We start from the raw sequence: 27,710 nt of genomic DNA, 5'->3' as shown, positions 1-27,710 counted from the left end.
AAAAAAAAAAAAAAAAAAAAAATATATATATATATATATACGAAAGAAAGCAAACAATAATAAGTAAAAGTCATGCATGTCATCTTTTGTGGAATCATGTTGAAAAACATATGCGTGTAGGGCAAAAGAATATGATTTAAAAAAACTTGTTACATAATTTCATAAGGTCATTCCAGAGTCGACACAAGTAGGTCCCATGTCCTTTTTATATGTTCCTGAGTTAATCTAAAACAACAAACAAAACCTCAAAGCAGCAACTGTACGAAAACACTGTTTGGAAATATTACATTTTTATATGCAAAAAATGTAATTTCTAAAGAGAACACATCGCAAATCTTTACCTTCTGTTTCAGCAGCTTAAATTATCCTCAAAATATGAATTGAGTGGGAAGGACATCAGGTAACAAAGTAAAAGCCTTAGATTGCATTAATTTAGCTATATCAAAATGGCAAAGGAAAAAATTCTACATATAGATAGAAATTCCAGACTTATAATTATGGCATAAAAGCACTCTTTTCTTCCACTTAAATTCATACAGTAATAGAAAAACTAGATTACAGACTCAGTATTAGATAAACCCTCATCTTGTTTCTTCTATTATCCAAAACTAAAATCTTCAACCAAAGGAAAAAATCCCTAGCATTTGTTTTTCCCTAAACACTACAAGTGATCTCTGTCTTTAGGTTTAGTCAGTACCACAGGGGCCACAGATAAAATTTATCTGGAGAGGCAGACAAGGAGAAAACACATTATGGGTGAAAGTAGCTATTTACAGAAGTCTTTCACCTCAAAGGACATTTTATAACGTGGTTAATGGAAAGTGGCTGTTTCAGAGAGAATCTAAGCATAAAGAAGAGGGCTTTACTGAAATCCTATCAAGTTTACCTTGGCATAGCCTTGGGATTGAACAGTTTCTAAAGTCGTATTTAAGCTACAGGGTGAACAAAGTATTTTGCTTTGAACTTGGAAATACAGGGACATGAGTAAGAATGCTTCAGTTTTTAATCCAGCAGGACCCAGGTAAAGACATGTTCTCTGTCAGACATAAAATTGTCATTGCTGGAAAGATAGAGACATCAAGGGTTTCTGTAGTAAATGACCTAATTCTTAAAACCATCCTACTGTCTTTGATCAACTGCTCTGATTACTAATTTGATTTCCCAGCCGCTTGATACTAAAGTACACTAGATAGTGAATATGAGGACTCAGTGGCATGGTACATTCCTTTGTTATATTTACAAACTGACATTATAGCTTATACATTTCTTGCGTGGGTGTGTGAATCTGGTTAGCAAAAGTCTTTTCTTGATAGTCTGATCAACTCTAGGTATACTTATAAAATAGAGTTTCTAAATCTCAGAGTTCAGAACTAAACTCTGGAGTGTGGTAACCCACTCCAAGATACTGCCAGCAGTCTTTCCTTGATGATGACATTTATTTTATTCTAACTGTAACCAGCTGCTCTCTATTTTATTAAAAAGCCACTATCACATTGATGACTGGGCAGGTGGCTCATGCCTGTAATCCCAGCACTTTGGGAGGCCTAGACGGGCAGATCACTTGAGGTCAGGAGTTTGAGACCAGCCTGGCCAACATGGCAAAACTCTGTCTATACTAAAAATAGAAAAATTAGCCAGGCATGGTGGTGTGCACCTGTAATTCCAGCTACTGGGGAGGCAGAGGCAAGAGAATCACTTGACCCAGGAGGCGGAGGTTGCAGTGAGCCGAAATTGTGCCACGGCACCCCAGTCTGGGTGACAAAGTAAGACTGTCTCAAAAAAACAAGCCTCTATCATGTTGAGTTGACCTCTTTCTTCTTCCTTATAATGTTCAAACACTGATTGTGATATAAGAAATATATATATATTTGCTCATCATCCCAGTTCCTGACACAAATCTCTCAAAACTCCTGTTATTTTATGAGTGGTAGAGGTTATAGAATCACCTTTTGTTATAATACTTATTTAGTCTTAGTCCCAGATTCCCAACATAAGAGTTTCTATCTGCTAATCAGATAACTGATGACTAGGAGCTCCTAGATAGTTTCAGGATTGGGGCTGGTTGCCAGAAAGACCAATGCATGATTAGAGGGTTGGAATTTTCAGCCCCACCCCTTAAGCTTCATGGAAGGGAGAGGGGCTGGAGATTAAGTTAATTACCCATAGCCAATGATTTCATCAACCATGCCTGTGTAATAAAACCGCCATAAACTCAAAATTATGGGGTTTGGAGAGCTTTGGGGTTGGTGCACACATCCACATGCTAAGAAGCCATAATCTTTGCCTTTTAATTGCGGTGTTTTTAGACCACTGACATTTAATGTGATTATCAGTACAGTTAGGTTTAAATTTATCATTTTCAATTTGTTTTCTATTTGTCCCATTTGCTCTTTGTTCCCTTTTCCACATTTCTCTGCTTTCTTTTGCACTGAGATTTTTAAAAAATAATTTCATTTCTCTCCTTTGTTGGTTTATTAGTTATAACTTTTTGTATTGCCATTTTAGTGGTTCTTCTAGGATTTGCAGAATACATTTATAACATATCACAGTCACTGACATTGTATCACTTTATGGTATAAAAACCATACAATAGTATATTTCCATTTCCCCATCTTTGTGCTATTGTTATCATAAATTTTACTTCTACATATATTATAAACTCTACGCTACTTTATCATTGTTTCTGTTTAAGTAGCCAATTGTGATTTTTCATTTAAAAAATTCTGGTAAAATACACATAACAAAATTCTCGATTTGGATCATTTTTAAGTGTATAGGTCAATGCTTCACTGGCATTAAGCACATTCACATTGTTGTGCAGCCATCACCACTATCTATCTCAAGAACTTTTATCATTCCAAACTGAAGCTCTATACCCATTAAACAATAACTCCCCAGTCTTCTCTTTCCCCAACCCCTAGAACTACTATTCTATTTTCTGTCTCTAAGAATCAGATCATTCTAGGTACCTTATAGAAGTGGGATCATACAATATTTATCCATTTGTATCTGGTTATTTCTCTTAGTATAATATCAAGGTTCATCTTGGTTGTAGCATGTATTTCTGGCTTTTTATCCATTGTATGGCTATACCACATTTTCTTTTCTTTTCTTTTTTTTTTTTTGAGACAGAGTCTTACTCTGTTGCCCAGGCTAGAGTGCAGTGGTGTGATCTCAGTTCACTGCAACCTCCACCCGCTGGGTTCAAGTGATTCTCATGCCACAACTTCCCGAGCAGCTGAGATTGCAGGCCTGTACCACCACGTCCGGGTAATTTTTGTATTTTTAGTAGAGATGGGGTTTCACCATGTTGGCCAGGCTGGTCTCGAACTCCTGGCCTCAAGTGATCCACCCGCCTCGGCCTCCCAAAGTGTTGGGATTATAGGCGTGAGCCACCATGCCTGGTCTATACCACATTTTCTTTATTCATTCATCCATCGATGGACATTTCAATTGCTTTCACCTGTTGGTTATTATGGATAATGTTGCCATAAATATTGGTATACAGTCAATTATCTTTTAAAGACATTTAAGTAAGAAAAGACATGTATCTGTCTATGTAGCTACCACTTCCCTTGCTCTTCATTCTTTGGTGCATGTCCACATTTTCATGTGGTATAATTTTCCTTCTGTCTAGATGACTTCCTTTAATATTTCGTATAGTGTTTATCTTCAGATATGTCTGAAAAAGTCTTTATTTCACTTTGGTTTCTGAAAGATATATTTGCTGGGTATAGAATTCTAAGTTGTTGTTGTTTTTTCACCAGTACTTTAAAGTACTCCACTGTCTCCTTACTTGCATTGCTTCTGACAAGAAATTGGATGCATCCTTTCCTTGTTCCTCCGTGTCTTTTTTCTCTTTATTACTGGTATTGAGCAATTTAATCACAATTTACCTTAGTATAGTTTACTTCATGTTTCTTGTGTTTAGTGTTTGTTGAGCTTCTTGGATCTGTGCGTTTAACGTTTCATCAAATTTTGGGGAAATATCAACCATTATTTTAAAAAATATTGTTTATTTCTCTCCTCTCCTCTCCCTCAGAGACTTCAACTGCTCCTTTATTAGGCCACAGGAAGTCATCTAATAGCTTCCTGATGCTTTGTTTTAGCCTTTTATTTTTCTCTCTGTGTTTAATTTTGGGTAGTTTTTATTGCTATATCTTCAAATTCACTAGTTTTTCTTCTGCAAAGACTAATCTGCTGTTAATCACATTGAGTATGTTTTTTCCTCCCAGAAATTGTATTTTTCATCTCTACAACTTCATGCAGGTCATTAAAAAAATCTTCCATGTGTTTATTTAACATGTTCAATCTCTCCTCTAGCTTTTTGAAGATATGGAATATAATCATAATAATTATTTTAATGACCTTGTCTGTTAATTCTATAATCTATATCAGTTCTGGGTCAGTTTGAATGATTAATTTTTTTCTCTCCTTATAAGTTGTAGTCTCTTGTATGCTTGGAAACTTGAGTGGATGTCATATGTTGTGAATTTTACCTTCTGTGAGTGGGATATTTTTGTATTCCTATAATCATTTTTGAGCTTTGTTCTGGTTAGGTTACTTGGGAACAGTTTGATCATCTCTGGTTGTGCTTTCAAGATTTATTAGGTAGGATCAGAACAGTGTTTGGTCAAGGGATAGTTATAACCCCCTACTGAGGCAGTCTCTTGTCAGTACTCTATTCAGTGCCTCATAAATCACAAGGTTTTCCAATCTGGCTGGTGTGAACAGGCACTACTTGCAACCCTGTGTGAGTACTGGGTATTGTTGCCTATAATCCTTTTCGGTTGCTGTTTCCCAGCCTTGAGTTATTTCCTCATACACACATAGGTACGTGCTGATCAGTACTCAGATGAACAGTCAAAGTGAACCCTCTACAGATCTTCAGAGTTTTCTCTCTGTGCAACTTTCTCCTCTCTGATACTCTGCTCTGCAAATTCTAGCTGCCTTAGTCGCTCTCTCACTATTGAAAAGCTTTGTCTTTGTCTACTGGGCTCTGCCTGGGCTTCCCTGCCTGCTCATCCTGGGACTGGAAAGTCTCTCAAGACAGAAAACTGGTAAATTGCAGGGCTCATCACCTCATTTTTTTCTTCATATTTCAGGGAACACTGTCTTTCCTTGCTTGATGTCCACTGTCTTGAAAACCACTGTTTCACATATTTCGTCCTTTTCTCCCCACATATATCTTTTTCCCACTTTTTTCTTTTTTTTTGAGACAGAGTCTTGTTCTGTTGCCCAGCTGGAGTGCAGTGGCACGATCTCGGCTCACTGCAACTCTCCTGCCTCAGGCTCCTGAGTAGCTGGGACTACAGGTGCACGCCACCACACCCAGCTAATTTTTTTTGTATTTTTAGTAGAGACGGGGTTCCACCATGTTGGCTAGGATGGTCTTGATCTCTTGACCTCGTGATCCACCTGCCTTGGCCTCCCAAAGTGCTGGGATTATAGGCGTGAGCCACCACGCCTGGCCTCCCGCTCATTTAAATAATATCACTATATATTACTGTGTACATACACAATTGATTAATCTAATTACTTATTGATACATATTCATATTTTTTTCCAGTTTTTCTGGCTGTTACAATGTACAAACCTGTACATCTTTCTCTCTGGGTATCTGTGCAGATATATTTGTAGGGTAAATATGAGTTGTGGAATTCTTAGATTAAGTGGTATGAGAATTTTAGATTTTCATAGATATTGCCAAATTGTCCACTCTAAATTTTTAGACTATATCTTATACTCCTACCAAAAATGTCTTCTTACATCCTTACAAACATTGGTTATTATCAACACTTTAAAGACTGCCAAATTTATAGTTGAAAAATCATACTTCATTATTTTGATCTGAATAATACTGTAATTATTATTTTTTAAAAGATCTGAAATGAAGCACGTGTAAAATCACCTAAACTTGGGCCTTTGTAATGAGGTAATTCTTTGATAATTTTCTTAATTCTTCCTTTGTCTATTGCCATATTTATGTTACTGTCTCTTCTTGGATCAACCAAGTCAATATTTTAAAAAAATTATGATTTCTTTAATATTTTAAAATGTATTTGGATAATTCTACAAAATACTCTTTTAATGATAATTTCAATTCTTCTGTGTTCTTCTAAACAAGTTTTTTAAGGTTTTTTTTTTTAAGACTATCTACGTCCTTTGCCTTCCATTTCCCAACGTCCATTTGCCCAACTGCTATCATCTTCAGGTAAACAGCAGCCCAAGTATCCTGCATGAGACAAGCAAATACATTCACAGCATGTAACTTTTCCCTCACCTTCCAAATCTCAATATGCCCCATTCCTTTTTTTTTTAAACTCAGTTCTTCCTCTCCCAAACCCTGTTTTATAGAAATAATGTAGGTATAGGCCAGGCGCAGTGGCTCACGCCTGTAATCCCAGCACTCTGGGAGGCTGAGGAAGGCGGATCACGAGGTCAGGAGAGTGAGACCATCCTGGCTAACACAGTGAAACCCTATTTCTACTAAAAGGGCGTGGTGGTGGGCGCCTGTAGTCTCAGCTACTCAGGAGGCTGAGGCAGGAGAATGGCATGAACCCGGGAGGCGGAGCTTGCAGTGAGATGAGATTGCATTGAGGCAGTCCGGCCTGGGTGAAGAACAAGACTCCATCTCAAAAAAAACAAAAGAAATAATGTAGGTATAAAAAGTACGAAATGACCATTAAATATAAAGCAGATATACAGCTGCTATGAAAGATACACATGCAGTGAAATACAAATCCCTGAGTTCAAAGAGGTCCCTGCCATCTAGTTTTTTTTTTCTTCTAGTTTTAAAAAGAAATTGGCTGGTCATGGTGACTCAGTCCTGGAATCCCAGCCCTTTGGGAGGCTGAGGCAGGTGAATCACCTGAGATCAGGAGTTTGAGACCAGCCTGACCAACATGGTGAAACTGTGTCTCTACTAAAAATACAAAATTAGCCAGACGTGGTGGTGCATGCCTGTAATCCCAGTTACTTGGGAGGCTGAGACAGGAGAATCACTTGAACCTGGGAAGTGGAGGTTGCAGTGAGCTGAGACTGCGCCATTGCTCTCCAGCCTGGACAACATGAGTAAAACTCCATCTCAAAAAAAAAAGAAGGCTTTATAGCCTAACTGTAAAGTTGTAGTCACCTCAGCCATTCCTACAATGCCTCAGCACAGACAGGTCTAGTGCACTGATGATAAAGCTAGTTATGTACCTACTGTTATGTTTTATTACAGGCTTACTTAAGTGAGTTTCATCTGAATCGGTCCGGTTCCTTTCCAAGATCATCTGGTTCAAGCTTGCCTTACCTTACGGACATGACAGGAAAAGAGGACATTCATGTATTTGTCCTTCCGTTTCAATTCATTAGCAACAGGGACAAAAGTGCCTGAGGTCTGAGGTGTATCTGGCTTCTGAAAGAAAAAGGAAACAAGACAAAATGAGTATGCTTAGCATTGTAGAAGGAAAGGCAGTCTTTCAGTGTACTGCTTTATAACCATCCTTATATAGTTTCACACATGCGCTCTTTATCTCCTCACCCCAGATGGTAAGCTACTAACGGCTGTTGTAACATCAAAGATCCTGTAAAAACTGTAAAATAAGGAATGGGAGAGAGGATAAAGTGTAGGTCTGGGAATAATTAATATAAAGATAGTAACTAAAAAATCGTCACTAAATGATATAAGGAAAGGTTTAAGTGGTCAAAGGCCAGGTTATAGAGTATATTTAATACATATGGATACAACCCAGAGAACCCTTTTTAACATGGGACAAACATCAAATACTGTACATTGAGAAGCAATAAAATGTTTTAGTATCTCATAGAAATTATTTAGTTTCTAAAGGTGTTTTATCCTTTCTGCAAATTATCTGGAGAAATATTCTTTTCTTTTTTCTGTAGAGGAAGTAGGAGTAGATGTCACTTTGTTCCCTTGGACTTACTGAAGCAAGATAGTTGCCCTCCCAGGCCCTCTGGAGCCCGAGGTCAGCCCTTTGACCTTTCAGCATTTCCATGGCTGCAACCTTTGCCCTGACCTGGGGCAGGTCTGAGGCCGGAATGCTCTTGATGAGCTGGGATGCTCTCCATCTACAAGTAAAGAGACAACATGTTTAGACGTTAGAAATGCAATCACATGCATTCTCTCTCTCTCTCTCTCTCTTTTATTTTTGTTGAATCTCCCTCTGTCTCCCAGGCTGGAGTGCATGGCATGACCTCAGCTCACTGCAACCTCTGCCTCGCGGGTTCAAGCGATTCTCCTGCCTCAGCCTCCTGAGTAGCTGGGATTACAGGTGTGCACCACCATGCCTGGTTAATTTTTGTATTTTTATAAGAGACGGGGGTTTTGCCATGTTGGCCAGGCTGGTCCTGAACTCCTGACCTCAAGTGATCTGCCTGCCTCGGCCTCCCAAAGTGCTGGGATTACAGGCATGAGCCACCGTGCCTGGGCTCCATGCATTCTCAAAAATAACTGAAGCTGTCATTAAGTAGAATGAAATCAAAGTACTGGCATGCTAAAAAAAGTAAAATGCCTCCAAAATACACACAGAAGTTGCTAAAATACATATCATTTTATGTAGACAGATCTTTTCTAAAACTTGCTTTGTTGTTTGTGTGTTTTGAAAGCAACTAGAACTTAGTGATACATGGGCTCTCATAATATTTATATTTAGGGCACAGAAAATTGGATTCGTCATTCATTCATTCGACGAAGCCTTTCTAGGTGCCTGCTAAACTCCTGGTGCTGTTCTAGGCAGTGGGGGCACAGTAATAAGTTAAACAAAGGTCCTTTCTGCTAGGGGCTTGCATTCTGGAGAGGAGTGACAGGCAGCAAATATATGAGTAGACCTATAGTATGTAGGATGGTGAAGGTAAGGCAAGGAGGACAGGGAGTATGGAAGAGGGAAAGAGGAGCAGGTGTGGTTTATATAGGGTGGTTTATATGGGGTGGTCTGGGCAGGCACCACTGATAAGGATAGATGAGCAGAGACCTACAGGACGTGAGGGAGCTGGTCATATGGAGACCTGAGACCTGAGCCAGAGTGTTCCAGGAAGAGAAGAGAACACAGCAAGTGCAAAGGCTCTGGGATGTGAGCTTGCTTGGTGCATTAGAGGAGCAGTGTAAGGAGCTGGGAGAGTCAGGGTCAGAATCCACAGAGCCAAGAGACCATGATCAGGACTTTGGCCTTTCCTCTGAATGAGATGAGAAGCCATTGGAAGGTCTGGAATAAAGACAGGACATGACCCGACTCATGCTTTAAAAGGATCGTTGTGGTTGCTGTAGGCTGGGAACAGGAAGACCTGTTAGATGGCTATTTCCGTAACACACGTGCTACAGCAAGGTGGCTTGGATCAGGGAGGTGGAGGTGGAGATAAGTGTTGGTTCTGGATATTTCTGAAGAAAGAACAAATAGAATTTGACAATGGATTAGATCTGGGGGCCAGAGAGGATTTAAGGACAACTCCAAGATTTTTTGGCTAAGCAACTGAAAGCTTAAACCAAAAATAACCTGTTCCTGATTGGGAAGAAACAGGTACAAGTTCTCTTATGCTCTTGGCAGCATCCTAGCCCTACACGATGCTTATATCCTCTTTTCTGACACAGGAGCTTGAAGCAGGGAGGTTGGAAGCAAACCGAGAACTTCCTTTTAATCAGATGAATAATCAAGGTCAGTTGTTCTCAAACTTGTTTCCATAGAATGAGATTTAACTAAAATGGAAAATTCCCAGTGAAATAACCAAATAAATATAAAAATAAGGAAAAATTTATAACAACACCAGAAAATGGGAATGATGTCAATGAAGTAGAAAGTGTAATGACTTTCTGAAGATACAAAGCAGATGGGATCCAGCTGATAGGGAAGCGGCTAACTCAGGGCAGAGCACTCAGTGGAAGGAGAGAACCCCTCAGGCATAGATGAGAATCCTGAAGCCTGAAGTGGCAGGGACTAGTAGCAAGGGCAGGAGGTGAAGGATTTTAAGGTGAGAGCTGTGCCTGTTCCCTGCACATGGAATGGCTGGCTGCAGTGAGGCAGGTCACATGTGGGTCAGAGATAGTAGGCTGCCAAAGCAACAACCGTGAAGAAGTAATGGCTCAACAGAACAGTGGAATCCTCTTCTTTACTTCCTATGGACAACCAACACTCCAACAAGACAGACTGTCCTAAGATAATTCCAGAAGAGACTGGAAGAGTGACAGGCTTAGAGCAGTTGGTGGTCAAAGTCAAGGACCCTGTGCCAGGTGGGTCTTACAATACTCAGTGGCTTCCTAAGCAACTTCTCGAATCAGCCCTTGGTCTCCAAATTTCATGACTAGTGGACAGACATCTTTGCTCTGTCTACTGGTCTGTTTCCAGTCTACAAACCTGGTCAGCCTGTCCTGTCTTCACTGCCCACAGTGGCTCAGGACAAGGTCTGTCCCTGACTGACTCCAAACGCCACAGCAGCACACTGGGGGAGTCAGGACCTGACCTACACAACCATGGAGAAAGTCACCCATGCTTCTCATCCTAATCAAGCAAACTGCTGTCTATAAATACATGTAGCCAACAACAGCTGCAGCCACAAAAATCACCAGCCTCAATGACATGAAAAGGGGACAAAGCTGGGCATGGAGAAGGCTCAATTAAAAAGAATTACTGTGAAGAACAAGAGTGAACTTAAACATGATTAGATGCACATTGAGATTTTAGAAAAACAAACACAAGAATATTACAATCACAGTAGAATTCTTTAATATATCTCTCTCTGTATTCCACAGATCAAAAAAATTCCTGATGGTAACTAGATCAGGGGTTGGCAAACTATAGCCTATGCCAAATCTGGCCAATGGTCTGTTTTGGTACTGCCCACAAGCTAAGAATAGTTTTTACATTTTTACATATTTAACAAAACCAAAACAAAACAATGAAGAATATGTGACAGAGACCATCTGTAGCCTACAAAGCCTAAAATACTTAATATCTGGCCCTTTCAGAAGAAGTTCGCAGACCCCTGGACTAGATGCACACAACTGGCAAAATTCAGTGTGTGTGTGCACGTGCGAGTGTGCATGTGTGCATGCACGTGTGCATATACAGAACAAATGTAGCAGACCTGTTATTTTCAAATGCCATTGACTATAAGGCCTGGGAAGACTGGGACTGTCTTTCACATCTTTCTTGTTTGTCACCATATCCCCGAAACCTAGGTCAGTGCCTGTAACACAGCAGGCATTCAGTAAGTATTTGCTGAATAAGTACATTGAATTCTGTACAAATCAATCAATTCTAGGCCACAAGTAAAACCTCAAAATCTAAAAAGAAGACTGTATAGGTGGTAGTGCAATCTCATCAAAATCAATAACAATCTCCTGCAGCTCTTAAAAATCTTACACAGATCTTTATTGCCATGGACAGATCTTCAAGACTTATTTTTAAGTAAAGTCATATAGCCTACATATAATCTTGCCCATATCATATGTGCCTAGGAAAAAAATGCCCATATCATATGTGCCTATGTAAAAAGCCTGCCAAGATTAAAAACTAATTATTTATAGTACTATATCTGAGAACTGAAGGTTGAGGTACTTTTGTTTTCAATAATTCTGTACTTTTTTCTTCTTATGAGCAATTATTTCTTTTTTTAAAAAAAGCATATGAGATATATATTAAAGAGTTTTCTTCCATGCATTTTTCTTTATCTTTTGATACCTTCCATCAATTATATTTAGAGCAACATCTAAAGAAGGTAAAATCTGATTTAGCACAAAATTATACATTAGTTCTTGTACATTCAGCATATCAATTAGTTGAAAGTGTTCTTTATGGAGTATCATAATAAAATGGCTATTTGAGAAGAAGTAGCTTAGTTTATGTGACTAGATGGCTGTATCTAAGACAGAACTAAATATATCTGGTGTATACTGGCAATAAATAAGCTCAAAAAGCGAGGAGAAAATAACTATACACTCAGATCCAGGGCAGGTTATAAAAAAATAAAGACCAGTTGGAAAGGTACCAAATTTTACATGGGTTTTTATTTATTTAAAAGACAGCTCGCTCTAAAAACAGTTATTTTCCCCTTTGGCTGCACTTTAAAATCACGTGGGAAACTTTTAAAAAGGGCCTCTGCCTGGGCCCCACCACCCCAGCACCATTAAACAGGACTGTCTGGTGGTAGAACCTGGGTGCTGGCATATTTCCTAAACTCCTCGTTATTCCAAGGTGCAGCAGAATTGAGAAGCACTGCTTTGAAAGGATTAATGGATTTTCTAGTTTGAGTTATGTGTGGTGGTTTTATTTTTAGCTAATAAAAGAAAGTAGAAACAGCATGCTAGTAGCTTATCTTAACTATGGCTTGTGTCCAGGGGTTGTGGCACATTGCTGTCAGCTGCTACCGGAAAAACAAATTGACAGTTCCTTTATTTTGAGGGGTAAGCAGATGCTCTTTGAAAGCCAAATCTACAAAACTGAAAACATAAGGTAAAGGTAAATGTCATAACAGCAAATAGCTGAGCCAATATCACAGTCTCAGACTTGTGACTTTGCAGAGTATTAACTGCCACCATAAATGGATGCAGCACACAGCAACACGTCCTTACCTATTGAAAATCATCTGCAGGGCCTCTTCAAAACGGCGAAGAACTTTAGGAGGGCTTGGCCACTTCACGTGCTTCCCGTAGTCTCGCATGGTCTTGACGCCATGGAAGCGTCTGGCCACCTCGTGGATGTATGACTTCACTTTGTAGCGCCGGTAGTACCTGATTATAGTCAGAGCTGCCTTGGTTCTTTTGTACCGCATGCGGGCCAGGGTGCCCCGCCACACCTTCACAGTAGAGAAAGAAAAAGGAAAATACTGTTGGCTGGCTGAGTTGTGGATGGCTTTGACATTATAGCAACTCCTCTACTTACAAACTCAACCAGGCAACTTGCAAGTGTGCACAAAATCAGCCAGAGCCAAAGCATGTCAGTTCCACCTGCCACCAACAGATGGCGTGGGGAGTCACGTCAGTCATTTTGTTTCAGCTGTCTAGCTGCTCATTATTCTACACTGAAGTGTGTGCTGAGCCTGAAGCTGAGTCCTGTTTTAACTTTACTGTCATGAAAAGAAGAAAGCCAAAATGCAAATATCTTTGGATAAATATTTTAGGAATGCTGAAGGGAAGTGAGATGAGTCAGAACATCATGCCATAAGCATCTATAGTTTTCTTGTGAAACCTAACTTTACATAGATTATACATGCTGGCCACTGGGGTAACGCCACTTTGGATTTACAAACTGATTTACACACAGCCTGTGCACCTACTCTTGCGTGGCACCATGTAAACTCTCAAGGATTCATGGGGAAAGGGTAAATCAGATTACGTACGAATATCATGTGAAACTTTGTTAAAAGTTTTTCAGTGCTCAGAAATCAATGACACTGTAAACGTCTCAATGCCAACTTCATCCAAGCATGGCAAAGTCAGAGATACTTTTTTCAGGACCTTTGTCAGGTGCCCATATTTCTCAACTTCTCAAGCAAAAACAAATTTGGTGTGATCTTCAATTAATCACTGGCTCTTCCCCTATATATCCTCTCACCACCACTTTACTCCTTCTTCCACAATATGGAAGTGTAAACCCCTTTCTTTCCCTTTCTACTACCAGTCTCCAAGATGCCAAACAACCCTAGTTGCTTTCTTCGATGAACTCCTTGTACACATAGCCATCATGCCCCAGTATATTGTTTGCTGCTACTTAAATAACTGTTCCAACTCTTAGGTTGATTGTATTATTTCCCTCCCTAGTCCCTGGCCTTTCAGAGCCAAGATTTTCAGCCTCTAGTTCAAAGCCCACAGTATGGGTTCTGCAGACTCCCTCAGGTTTCTTTTATTTCTTCTCAAAAATCCCCATCTGTGCCCACCAATTCCTCTCAGCAAAACTTGCGCAATGCCTCATTTGACTCAGTTGTTTTAGGTTTGTCCTCATGCGGACTCCTAAAGTACACCATGTGCTTGCAGTGTTCTCCCTTTTCAGCCTGCTGCACAATATAGATTTGTTTGCACACTACGTGCAAGAAGATCATCAAGGGACCCCAGTGGGTCAAGAAAAACCATAATATTTAAGGGAAACAGGACACATGGGCAATTTGTGATGGTAATCTAGAGTCCACATATAAATAGAATGTTTAAAGACAATGAAGCAATAAAAACTAACTCGTCATCTCATGTGGCGTCAGTACAGCAGCCCTTTTTAGTCAAAATGGCTCCCTTCCTTGTAGCCAAATCCACTGTACAGATGGCTTTGTTACGCCTCCACCCAAGTGCAAAAATAAAGCTCCCTTCTTTAGTATCTTGAAAACCAAAAAAATACAATTACAGGGTGAAAGTATGTGATTTAGTTTCTTAGACAAAACACATTTTAAGTTTCCTACTGTTTGCTGCTTTTTTTTTTTATTGGGAGGAATTTAAGACTCCTTGGAGCCACATCTATATAGGATATCAATCTTTAATTTTCAAGAAGTGTTTTATCGAGCTTCCTATTAGAATGTTTTTGGTTAGATTCTTTAGCAAATTGAAAAAAACATTTTATAATTAAAAAATTAAAAAAACATTTTAAGCGGTAGTTTCTTTCTTTTACAAGAAACCTACTTTATCAAGGGGGTCGTTTTTTTTGACAACCTTTATAATTTCATCTGTGTTGGCTTATTTAGGTTTTTAATAGTTGAAAAAAACCAAACAGCACAAAAATGCATATAAAAAACACAGTAGCCCTTCTCTTCACCCTTCTAAACCCACCTCCCTACCTCCAGTCTCAATCCACACAAACTGTTTTAGATGCTTCTTCCATATTTACTGTCATATACATAAATACTATGGCTAGGTGCGGTGGCTCATGCCTGTAATCCTAGCACTTTGGGAGGTTGAGGTGGGAGGATCACTTGAGCCCAGGAGTTCGAAACCAGACTGGGCAACATGGTGAAACGCTGTCTCTACTAAAAATACAGAAAAATTAGCCGGGTGTGGTGGTGTGCACCTATGGTCCCAGCTACTCGGGAGACTTAGGTGGGAGGATTGCCTGAGTTCAGGAAGTTGAGGCTATAGTGAGCCAAGATTGCACCACTGTACTCCAGCTTGGGTGATGGAAGTGAGACCCTGACCACCCCCCCAAAAAAGATACCCCCCCAAAAACTACATATACTATGATTTATTGGTTGATCCTTTTAGACACTATCCAAATCACACAAGATGGAGACTTAGCTCTCCCACCATCATTCTTTCTTCTTGTCTATCTTCCCAATGATAAACTATGTTTACATTACATATATTAACTCTATTATACATTGAATAATTTACATATGATATGTATATGTTATATTGCATTGTGTTATATATTACACATATATTTGGTTCATTGCTGTGCTAAGAAGTATGAATGTTCTTTCTTTATTGTATTTGTTTTTAGCTATCATTAGTAACTGCCTTGTTTTTAAAATTTGCTTTATTTACTATAAACCTACTGCTAATTTTTGCCAAATGCTCTTACAGACCCATCAAATGATTAGCAGTAATTTTTTTACTCGTCGAGCACATTAACTGAATCTTTTTCTTTGATATTCCCTGTATCCACTGAACAGTTCCCTATCCTGGGACTTTTAAAATTACTCTTCCATGTTGCATCCGAGTTCTCCCCCACCACCCCGCGCCCAGTAGCTTTCAAGAAAAGGTGTATGGCCAACACATTTCTATTCTCTTAAATTTCCTTGAAAGTAAAAAGCAGTTGCCTAAAATGTTGTCTGTTTCTTGAGTTATAAAAGCAGAGTAGTTGAGAATAAGCTCTGGACTCAGATTGCCTGTTTTCAAGTCCTGGTCCCACTCTTAAGAGCTGCGCAGGTGGGGCGCAGTGGCTCATGCCTGTAATCCCAGCACTTTGGGAGGCCGAGGTGGGCGGATCACGAGGTCAGGAGTTCCAGACCAGCTTGGCCAACATGGTGAAACCCCGTCTCTACTAAAAATACAAAAAATTAGCCAGGTGTGGTGGCGCATGTCTGTAATCCCAGCTACTGAGGAGGCTGAGGCAGGAGAATCGCCTGAACCTGGGAGGCAGAGGTTGCAGTGAGCTGAGATTGCACCATTGCACTGCAGCCTGTCTCAAAAGAAAAAGAAAAAAAGAACTGTGTAAACTTGGTCAAGCTTCCTAACTCCTCTGTGCCTTAGTTTTCTTAGCTGTATGTAAAATGGGGATAATAATGGTGCTTACCTTGTGGTGTTATGAGGATTAATGGAGTTCATACATACACAACACTTAAAATAGTGCCTGGTGAGTAGTCAGTGCTCAATAAGCATTGGCTGTTACGACTATTTGAAAGTCTGTTCTTTATTGGGTTGTGGGTTGTGCTACTTTTTTTCTTTTTTTTTTTCAGATGGAGACTCGCTCTGTCGCCCAGGCTGGAGTGCAGTGGCTGGATCTCAGCTCACTGCAAGCTCCCCCTCCCGGGTTCACGCCATTCTCCTGCCTCAGCCTCCCCAGTAGCTGGGATTACAGGCGCCCGCCACCATGCCCGGCTAATTTTTTTGTATTTTTAGTACAGATGGGGTTTCACTGTGTTAGCCAGGGCGGTCTCAAGCTCCTGACCTCGAGATCTGCCCGCCTCGGCCTCCCAATGTGCTGGGATTATAGGCGTGAGCCACCACTCCCGGCGATTGTGCTACTTTCTTTTTTCGTACGTGCAGATTTTTTGCCTCCGTCACTTGTCAGTGTGACCTGAAAACTGTTTAGTAAATGTAAGCCATTCTTTCTCAGTCTGCCATTTGCCCCCAGACAGTGCCTGAGTTGATACTGTTTTATTCTTCCACCTATATTATGGACTGGTGTCCATGGTTTATATACCTTATCCAGTCATTTAGTTGCCTAAGAGGAGAGGACAGCATGCAGGGGCTTTAAGTAACTGCCATTGGGGTCTTTACTTCATCCTATGAAATAAATGCATCAGAGGTCTGCTTCACCAAATCTGCGTTGTATCGGAGGCTTTTGGCTTGTTATGGGGCTGAGTGTTCCTTTTTCATGTCTAATGGAGCTTTTCCTTGGTTTGGCTGTAATAATCATTGCTTGCAGATGCTTTCCTCATTTTACACCCACTTATTGATATATCAGAGGCAAGAAAAATGGCCTGTGAAAGAAGGCTTCTTGATGAAAGAGAGTCCCCGATGAAGGTGTGGGGTATTCTAAGCCCTCTCTCTGGTACACCTTTATACTGAATGTAGCACCTTCAAAAGCAAAGCGACTTTTCAGAATTTCCTCCCTGTACTTCTCCATGCTCCATTCTTCTCTTTGAAGAATATATCGATTTTTTAAAAGCATCTTCTTTCAATTTGGCCCAAGTTTTCTTTTTTTGGATGACACTTCTCAAAGTTGATGGTATGAAGTTGGAATCTTTTCTTGGTTTCAGGGTTGATGGCATATTCTTTGTTATTTTTACATTTGATATTTGTTAATCTTACACAATTCTGTGGGAAGGAAATTTTGTGAACCTGCAGTTATATCACCAACTTTATCAGAAGTCCCTTAGGCTCTATTTTTTAACATCAAAGGACAAGCATTGAAAACTACAGAGGAAAATGATTTACAGGAAAAATGATTCATGCATTTTTCCTTATAATCTAAGCATATTTGGTTTAAATAGATATGCTTCTATAAAAGTTTGTGTGTATGTGTGGCAGGAGGTTGTTGGTTGGTTTTCCCACCAAGGGTCTGCAGGTTTGGAATTTAAGGCATAAGATAGATTTTCCTGTTTTCTCTCTTTGTTTAAAGCAGCTTAAACTGTTGAGTTTGTCGAAAGTCATACAAAGCTTTCGTTTGTAAAGGACTATGCCTGATGACAAAGCTTCAGAAAGCAGAAAATTAAATGTTATATTAAAAAACAAGTGCTTAATACTTATTTGCATATGCCTGAGAGGTTCAACAAACAAGGGAGCCAAAAGGGGCCCTGCTTCAGACAATATTAACACAAAAGTAGAACCAGCCAGACGTTACGTGCTTTAGGATATGAGGCCAGAGGAGCGGGAGCCGAAGGACACACGCTGGGACCTGCGAGGTGAAGTCAGTAGAGGTTATCAGGTAGACAGCATACTGACAGAGGAGCAAGCAAGGGACCATTTCTCAGAAAAGAGGACAGCAGCAAACAGAGAGGACTGCTCAGAGGGAAAAACTCAGGTATAAACAGAGAATGCTGGCATGGCGTTGCACACATCCTTGCAACCAAGGTGCCAATTCTCAACACAGCAGCCAGAGTGATCCTTTTAAGACCAAAGTCAGATCATGTCACTTCTCTGCTCAAACTCTGCAGTGGCTATTTCCCTGAGCAGAAAAGCCAAAGTCCTTCCTACAGCGCTCATGGCCCTATGTGGTCTGATACTGTCTTCTCCCCTGCTCGCTCCCGCCACACTGGCCTCCCTGCTGGACCCTACACAGGCCAGGCACCCTCTTGTCTCAGGGCCTTTGTGCTAGTTGCTCCGTCTGCCTGGAATAACCTGCTCCCAGCCATCAGATGGCTGACTTCCTCACTCTCTGCATCTTTGCTCAGTTGTCACCTTCTCAAGGGAGGCCAGCCCTGGCCTTATTTAAAAGTTCAACTTGTCTTCACCTCCCCGCGACTGCCCCCAAGCACTCTTGATTCTCCTTAACATGCTCTGCTTTTTCTTTTTCCCCCAGCACTCAATCCCTTCCAACATATCATGTAACTTATATATTATGGTGGTGTTTATGCTCTCACCCACTAGAATTTAAGGGCTACTAGGCTGGGGGTCTTCATCTGTTTTGCTCACTGATGTAGTTTCACTGTCTGGAACAATGCCAAGGACCTAGTTAATAATATTTGCTGAATGAATGAATGTATTCTACTTCATCTTCCAGGCCTGATATTGAATCTTTCACTTCGGCTGTCATGTTTTCCATCTTCAAGAGCTTATCCTTGCTCTTGTAATAATTTCTTTTAAAAGCATGTTGCTCTTACTTTATGAATGCAACATCTCATCACGCCTCTGAGTATATAATTTATGGTTTTATTTTTTGCACTGTTCCTTGTGTTGCACCTGTTACCTCTAAATCCCCAATTTTCCTATTTGTTTTAGTCTTGGCCTTGCCCAAGGCTTCCTCAAATGTATAGGGATCGTTGGCCCTCCACTCACACTGAAGGGTGAACAGCCCTTGGAAGCTCTGTATAAGTGCTTCATGGATGGGGAACTTCAGTACAGGGTGATTAGGTTGGGAGTAGCCATCTGTGGGGAACCCCAGAATGTCAGGATCATGAAGTGTTTTCTCTTTCTTGCCAGAATCCTCAGAGTGAAGGTGTCTGGGGTGGGTGGTAGGGGGAATCTTACTCCTCAGTATCTATACTTTCACTTAATATCCTTGGTCTTAATATGGTACCTGACCCCTCTCCTCCACTGAGCCTGGCGTCCCTAAGTTCAGAACTTCTCTAAATCCTGTTCAATTTATTCAGACAGGAAACTTCTTGCCATCTATCAGAATGAGGCTGAGGTAGTCCCTTAGCTTTGTGAGGTCTGGGGAGAGACCTAGTGTCTAATTCCTCCTTACATAGATTTTAACCAACCTCCTCTGTCAGGGGCCACCCCTCATCCCTACCTAGAGAAGCATCCAGTCCTTCCCAGTCTAGAATCTTTCTACAGCCCTGTGGTCAGATGAACTGGCTTGCCTGTTTGCCTTGTTCTCTGCAGGCACTTGCCTGGGAGTAACCACTCATTTACTTACTTCTAAACTGATGCTGACACCTCTTGCCTGCCGTTGTTTCTACTATGGTACTATTTGTCCTCGTAGGTTTATCCACTTTTTATTCCTTTTCTGCTCTTTTCAAGATGTTAAGAGAGTGGATAAAATATAAACACAACTGTCATGTTTAACCAGATGTTTCATAATGCCATCTTAATTCTACCATTTTTTCTTCTGGTCCATACTTCTTTAGTGGTCAGATGTTTCAAAGCAACATCTAACAGTCATTAAACTTTGCAAAAAAAGTAGGATTCTAGGTTACACTCTACTAAGAAGTAGGGCAATTACGTATCTTCTGTTTAGTCTCGGAATCAAACACAGGTCAGCTTTCCTTTTTTCTCCTAGTTCCCCATGTTTTGTTTTTCAAAATTCTAGTCATTATGGGTGTTGGGGCTCTTTCTATCTTGTTGTCAATACAAATCCCTATTTCATAGCTCCTTGGTGCTCTGAATTAGACATTCTCTTGGTTTCCACAAACAGAATCATTCAACGCTTCAGCTCCCAGCTTCTCAGGTCCTCCCTGCCTAAGGACAATTTTTAGAAGCATCTTTCTTCCATTTCTACCTTTAAGTTCCCCATATGGTTATTTGGGCAGAGAGTTCTGACACTTTATGGTTGTTAAAAAGTTATGGTAGAGGGGGGTTTATTTATGTAAATAATGAACTCTGGTTGAATGAACTCTGAGCAAATTATAAATATACAAAATTTGGTATGCACACATTCCATCAAATTTAGAATATGACAGTCGCATTCAATTTGGGATATTCCATGATTTATTGATGAAGGGCGTGGCCCCTTCTAAGAGCTATTTTAAAGGAAGACTCAGAGAAAGAAAAATCTTTCTCTTCTATCTCTATAAGGGACAAAATGAATAAAGACTTGATGTGCTATTTTTAAAATGCTGGTGCTCATGTTTTACCAGAATAGCAGGTTAATATGTACCAAGAAGAAAATACAATCCATTGAATATAACTTATAGGCTATTAGCATAATTCCTGACGCAAAATTCCTTCATTTTACAGATCAATTAATAATATTTTGGAAGACATAGGAGAAATCTAAGACACAAAAGAACCAAATCTTTAGTCAATAAAGAAATGTAAAAATCAATAAAATGAAGAGCCACACACACAAAAAGTACATGTGAGTCTGATCATTACAAGCTATCCTGATGAACTGAACTATTGCAGGTGGTGGTACTGGTATGTGCTTGGTGGAGCATAATTTAGAAGTGACCACCCCTGAGCTGTCTTACCTTGGTCTGGGAGACTAACTTGCCGAGTTAATTGACCCGTGAATCTTCCTTTAGGACATGCCCATTTTATATATATAGCCTTGTCCAGATTCATTAACCTTGCCATTCTTTAGTGCACACAATTGCTGCCTATTAATGATTTCTTCACTGTGATGATGACATGATCTGACAGCCTCCTTAAAACTGTTACTTCAAGAAGTAATTGAACCTTTTGGTCAATTACTATCAGAAAAACAGTCCAACATCGACACTATTGAAACCCAAACTGCAATTATTTTGCAGACAAATGAAAATAAAATTACTCCAGATAATAGGTTAAGTAATTCTGACAGATCTTCCAGGATTCAGTCTTGTAAATACTCTGTGGAGCTGTAGGAAAGTGACTGCTCTCTTTGGTTTGGTTTGGTTTTCTTAAAACAGGAGGTAAAAACTTGGTAATTCATCTTTAAAATCTCTCAAGACTATCTTTAAACTGCATTTTGATGTAGAACTACAAAGTTTTGGTCAAGTGTTTGAGCATCTGAGCAGATCCAAGTGGTGTCTGGCAATATTTCAGCTTTTTGAGGAGACTCCTACAGCCTCTACCATCCCCAGGTGTACCTCTGTCTGATACCGAGGTGGTTTACCACCTGGTAAAGAGTACAGGTCAGGCTTTGACCTTGTGTGACAAATGCCTAGCATTCAAAACACACAGTACTCCATAAAAATAACACAGTATACATTTGCTTTAGTTGTTTGCAAATAATCTCAATTTTGACTAGTTCTCTAGATTGTCAAAATAACTGATATTTGAAAGGTCCAGCCAAAGGTATACCCTAACATTGATTCCACAGAGTTCTAAAAATACATTCCGGAACACAGGGCTTTTGGAATGCTCCCTGAAAAAAGGGTTCCAATTTCAATAAGTTTGGGAAAGCTGTATACTGTAATTCCTTTATGGAGATTCATGGTGAACATTAGCATATTAGAAGCTCTGAGAATTTTCTTTTTTTTTTTTTTTTTTGAGATGGAGTCTCAAAAATTTGCTCTGTCACCCAGGCTGGAGTGCAGTGGCGCGATCTCGGTTCGCCTCAAGCTCTGCCTCCCAGGTTCATGCCATTCTCCTGCCTCAGCCTCCTGAGTAGCTGGGACTACAGGTGCCCACCACCACGCCCAGCTAATTTTTTGTATTTTTTAGTAGAGGCAGGGTTTCACCGTGTTAGCCAGGATGGTCTTGATCTCCTGACCTCATGATCCACCTGCCTTGGCCTCCCAAAGTGCTGGGATTACAGGTGTGAGCCACTGTGCCCAGCCGAAGCTCTGAGAATTTCTACATAAATCTACTTTAACAGAATTGAAAAAAACCATAATTGACTGTAGATTTCTTTGTACACAGAGCACTAATTTTGAAGGGCATCAGGATATGCCACCCCAAATTATGCCACTTTGGCACAAGGATTATTTTGAGCTAAAGACAACTAAGAAATAGTAGATGCAGGAAAAGCTCTCTGCCTTTCCCCTATCTAACTAAAAAGCATATATTTCCCATGAGAAAAGTGCCCTCTCCTTGTACTAGGAAGACAAGAACACTCTTATCGCCAGAGAGGAAAAGTCCACATCGAGATGAGTCTACATAAACAGGTCTTACTAAAATAGCCTTTGTCTTCTATTACTTCCTTTCATGCAGTTCCTAGTCACTTTCTCACAATTTATTGCTCCTAGAATCCCAGATCCCCTATCTCATGTCTAGTCACATTTTATTGCCTTTCTTTAAAATGGTATATAAGACCCTGAGTCTACCACTTCTTTAGGTTTTTCACTTCTTTTCTGTGAAGTTCCTGTGCATATACAATACTTACATCAGTAAAAATTGTATGCCTTTTCTCCAGTTAATCTGTCTTTTGTGAGTTAAATTTGCAGGCCCCAGGCACTGAATCTAGGCAGGTAGAGGAAGTTTTTTCCTTCTCTACAATTTCCAAAGAACCAGGCTCTATCCTTTTGGGAAGCAATGAAATCAAACAAAATAAAAGAATTATTCAAATAAGATAAAGAGTAATTATACCAGAAAACCTAGACTATGAAAAGCTATTGTGTATAAAGCTTACTTTAATTAAAAGTCAAAGCAGAAAGGGAAATGGGGTATTTAATACATATTTTATTTAGCTAATAAGAGGCATACACATTTGTCAGGAAAGACATTTTCTTTTTCTTTTCTTTTTTAAGATGGAGTCTCACTCTATCACCCAGGCTAGAGTTGCAGTGGTGTGATCTTGGCTCACTGCAATCTCCATCTCCTGGTTTTAGTGATTCTCCTGTCTCAGCCTCCTGAGTAGCCTGGGATTACAGGTGTGCCCCCCCATGCCTGGCTAATTTTTGTAATTTTTTTAGTAGAGATGGGGTTTTGCCATATAAGCCAGGCTGGTTTCAAATTCCTGACCTCAAGCAATCTGCACTCCTCGGCCTCCCAAAGTGCTGTGATTACAGGTGTGAGCCACTGGGCCTGGCTGAAAGACATTTTCCTAAACCAAGTAAACTCGCAGAAAATAGCACTGTATCAATGTTAATTTTCTGATTTTGACAATTATACTATAGTTACAGAAGAGAATGCCCTTGTTTTTAGAAAATATACATGAAATATTTAGGGGTAAAAGGGTATTACATCTGCAAATTACTCTCAAATAGTTCCAAAACCAATTGTATATATACATACAAATAGATCTATATACACAGATATACACATATACAGATTGAGAGAGAGAACCAAAGTACAAGCATTGATAGAGGCAGGAGACAGAGAAATCCTAGGCAGACATAGGTGGGTCCCCGGTGCAACCCCACCTTCAAGCCGAAGACAGTTTAAAGCCTAAAGGCCAAGCTACAAGTCAAATCCATGGACGAGATTGAGAACCTGTCTTCCCATTTGGTATGCTTTCCTTTGATTGATCCCCACCTTTCACTTATTTTACATATACCCTTCCCTGTTTTTACACCATGTCCACTTTTGACTGGTGCCTTTGTTTTAACCATTTTTGCATACTCACATACCAATTAGCATGCACTCCCTTACCCTGTGCCTATAAAAGCCCCAGACTCAGCCACACTGGAGAGATGATCTGACCCTCCTGTCCCCTCTCTGCTGAGAGCTGTTTTGTTGCTCAATACAATTCTCCGCCTTTACCACCCTTCAATTGTCAGCATGACCTCATTCTTGGATGCAGGACAAGAGCTCAGGACCCACTGAACGCAGATATTCACAAATGCTGTAACACTGACCCTCTGCCTGTGTCAATGGAGAGCAGCCACCTCACACAAGAGAAGCAACGGTGGTCCTGAGCTGGCTCAGAGTCATGCCTGTCCTGGAGCTGCAGGCCAGAGTCGGGCAAAAGGCTGACAGAGCTGCTAACACATCACTGTTTGTTGGGCTGCAGATGGCAGAACTAAAAGAGCTAATTAGCGTACGGTAACACCCCCTCTGGGGCTTTGGGGTCATGGGCACCCCTGCCTGGGCATCACTGCATTCCCCTGGGGGTAATACACCTGGTCGGGTCATGGGCCCTGCATGGAGCTTGCTCCTATGCTGGTGATTGGAGTGGCCAGCCAGACCCCATACTCGCTCACTCACGTGCTCCCTCCTGCCAGGGGCTGAGTGCGGTGGGCTGAGTAGATGGGGTGCCCCTGCTGTGAGTCCAGCAAAGGGGCCAAGAAAAATCCTACATCAATATGATAAAGCAAATATAGTTAAAATTTTAACATTTGGGCATTGGGGTGAAAGGCATATGTATAAGAATTCTTTATATTATTCTTGCAACTTTTCTGCAAATCTAAAATTATTTCAAAATAAAACAACAGGTATCTTTAAGGGATGGTGAAGAAAACTGCACAATGTATTTTAACAATTTTACATAAGCAAGAGTGATCATTATACCTTTTTTAAAATTTAAATTTTCTAAGGAGTTTGTTGTACTTGTGTTTTCTGAATGTTGGTGAGTATATATAAAAATTGAAAATGATGGCAATTTTATGAATTTGTAAATTAGTCTACGCTAATTTAAAAAACTGGAAACATGTTTAAAGGATGCCAAGTTAATTCATATGGTAACCTACACTGAGTTATATATAAAGGCAGTGCCATGTCTGGCCATACTGGAGCCTGAGGCAAAAGGAAAAAGCTCAATAATATGGATCCCATCTTTATTTAAAATTTTGATCTTTTGTTCACCACAGATTTCTTGCATTAATTTCAGATTTTTAAAAATATTGCATGAACATATTATCTATCCTGACCACATTTTTGGTACCTCCTTAAATTTTACATTTGAGTCCTGGCCCTGCATACGGAAACAAAAATTACAGAACAAACCTAGTGTGCTATTTGGCAGATTGGAGGAAGGGAAGGGAGTGAATGCCAGTCACGTGGTGGGCTCTGTCCTAGGGGACACATGCTATCTCATTTTAAGTCTTCCAATAGTTCCAATAGGCAGATGTTTTTAGCATTTACAAAGGAGAAAGTTAAGGTTCAAAGAGAGTGATATACTTTGGATAACACAGTAAATGATAAAACTGTATCTCAGCTCTGTCTGGCTCCAAGAATTGATCATGCCATCTCCTAAATGTATCACACTTAAAGCAGTCTAATGGTATATAAAGCAATAATGCCTATTATTTAATTTTCCCTCTGAGAGACTTGGACTTGCTATAATAATTAATAGGAAGCTTGGTTTCAAACATAAGGCAACCTACTACACTACTACATTCTTACATAACACATAGATAATTCCCAATCATAAAGTTTTTAATATTTTTAGTAGAAATGGGGTGTTGCCATGTTGGCCAGGCAGGTCTCCAACTCCTGACCTCAGGTGATCCACTTGCCTCCGCCTCCCAAAGTGCTTGGATTATAGCCAATCATAAAGTTTTGAATGGAGTGTGATCTCTAATAGCATCAGCACAGTTTTCATTGTGCTGATAGTTAATAGGAGTAGGTTTACAGTATTCCAATAATAATAAGGGGCAGAGATGTGGCCACTGAGAGGAAGTGGGTTTTGTACACTGTAGCTGTTGCATTTAGTAAAAGGCAGAGAGCATGGTTTGTTGCCAAACTATATACATACTGCAAAACTTTTGAATTCAACCATACTTTAAAGAAAAAAAAAATGTCTTTATTGGTTAGTTAAGGCTTCTTCATTAATTTCTGGTTGACCATTGTAAGGAATTACATAAACATGCTACTTTTTTTTTTTTTTTTTTTTTTTTGACAGACTTGCTCTGTCACCCAGGCTGGAGTGCAGTGTCTCAGTTCATTGCAAACTCCACCTCCCAGGTTCAAGCGATTCTTGTGCCTCAGCCTCCTGAGTAACTGGGATTATAAGCACGTGCTACCACACCTGGCTAATTTTTTGTATTTTAGTAGAAACGGGGTTTCACCATGTTGCCCAGGCTGGTCCTGAACTCTTGAGCTTAGGCAATCCACCACCCGCCTCGGCCTCCCAAAGTGCTAGGATTACAGGCATGAGCCATTGTGCCCCGCTAACATGCTATATTTTTAAGTAAGAGAATGAAATCACAGTTTGGGGAAACAGTTTTGAAGGAAGAAAACATATGATTTAAAATTTTGGCAATAAAATAAAATTGGAATTGATAGCTGAGCTAAGTCAACTTTGTGCTCATAAACATAGGATAACTAAAAAGTATTAATGATGAACAAGGCTTCGGAAAAATGTAATACTTAAAATTTGAAGAGCTGGGCATGGGGACTTATTCCTGTAGTCCCAGCTACTTGAGAGGCGGAGGTGGGAAGACTGCTTGAGGCCAAGAGTTACTAACCTGGGTGATATAGTGAGACCCTATCTTAGCAAAACTGGATAGCCGTTTCCAGTTTCTAGATAATCTTTTGCATACAGGCCCAATGACACATTAAATGCTCATCAATAGTTCTTAATTGCTTTGGGGTAACTGGATTTCCATCCAAGTATCAGTTTTGTGTCAACGTATTAAATTGAAAATATTTTTGTATCTTTACAAAATACTGGTGTTTGGATTATTTTCCCTTTCAGTTTTTCTTGATGTATATTACTGCAATGAGTAGAACGGGAAACATCTATGGTATTCTAGGAAGAACCAAATATACCTATGAGATAACTGGGAAACAACTATGACTAATCCCTTAAAAGTAAGATCTGATCAAACGCCACAACAATGCCAACCTCCATGTATGCAGCTTGAATTCCTCAGCTCCAAAGTGAGGCTGTTTCAAGGAAGTGCAGCAATGTTCTGACGGACAGCTCCTTGACTGGCACCATGTGGGGGTGGAGTGGAAACAGCCCTAGTTTGGAGGGAGAGGCAAGCAATTCCCACCAACTACCGGGGAATCAGGCAGTTCAAACTCCATAGGCTTTGGTTTCTTCACCTGTACACTGAGGATTCAACATTAGATGATTTATAAGAGCATATACCGGCATTCTATCATAACAGCTACTGAAAATGAGTAAACATTTTAAAATGTTATTTCAAAGGTTTTTTTTTTTTTCCTGATCCAAAGTGCACATGGAACTGATAAACACTATATTTGATTTTCATCTGATGACTGGTATTACCCCAAGAGAAGGGAGAGAACACATCATTTCACTGGTATGTGCCATGCCTTGTCCTAGACACTTGACATACATTAAGAATAGTTTTATTTTTTTTAAAGTACTTTTTCTTGACATTTATTTGTACTGTGCTGCTATATGTTTCTCTTA

General features: G+C 40.0%; 1 protein-coding gene across 1 annotated transcript in view; it reads right to left on the bottom strand.

The window, feature by feature from the left end:
* The window catches only part of MYO1D (myosin ID), a 389,352-nt gene that overhangs the window by 162,756 nt on the left and 198,886 nt on the right, over nucleotides 1-27,710 (bottom strand). Inside the window, exons 17-19 of the mRNA XM_017890881.1 lie at nucleotides 12,569-12,792; nucleotides 7,932-8,076; nucleotides 7,298-7,402 (exon numbers count right to left, since the gene is read on the bottom strand). Coding sequence (XP_017746370.1) covers nucleotides 7,298-7,402; nucleotides 7,932-8,076; nucleotides 12,569-12,792 — 474 coding nt within the window. The remainder of the gene's footprint in view (nucleotides 1-7,297; nucleotides 7,403-7,931; nucleotides 8,077-12,568; nucleotides 12,793-27,710) is intronic.

The sequence above is a fragment of the Rhinopithecus bieti genome, unplaced genomic scaffold, assembly GCF_001698545.2.
Source record: "Rhinopithecus bieti isolate Rb0 unplaced genomic scaffold, ASM169854v2 scaffold_19652, whole genome shotgun sequence".
Lineage (NCBI taxonomy): Eukaryota > Metazoa > Chordata > Mammalia > Primates > Cercopithecidae > Rhinopithecus > Rhinopithecus bieti.
Note: the sequence above shows the minus strand (reverse complement) of the source record. Positions and strands in the feature narration are given on the sequence as shown.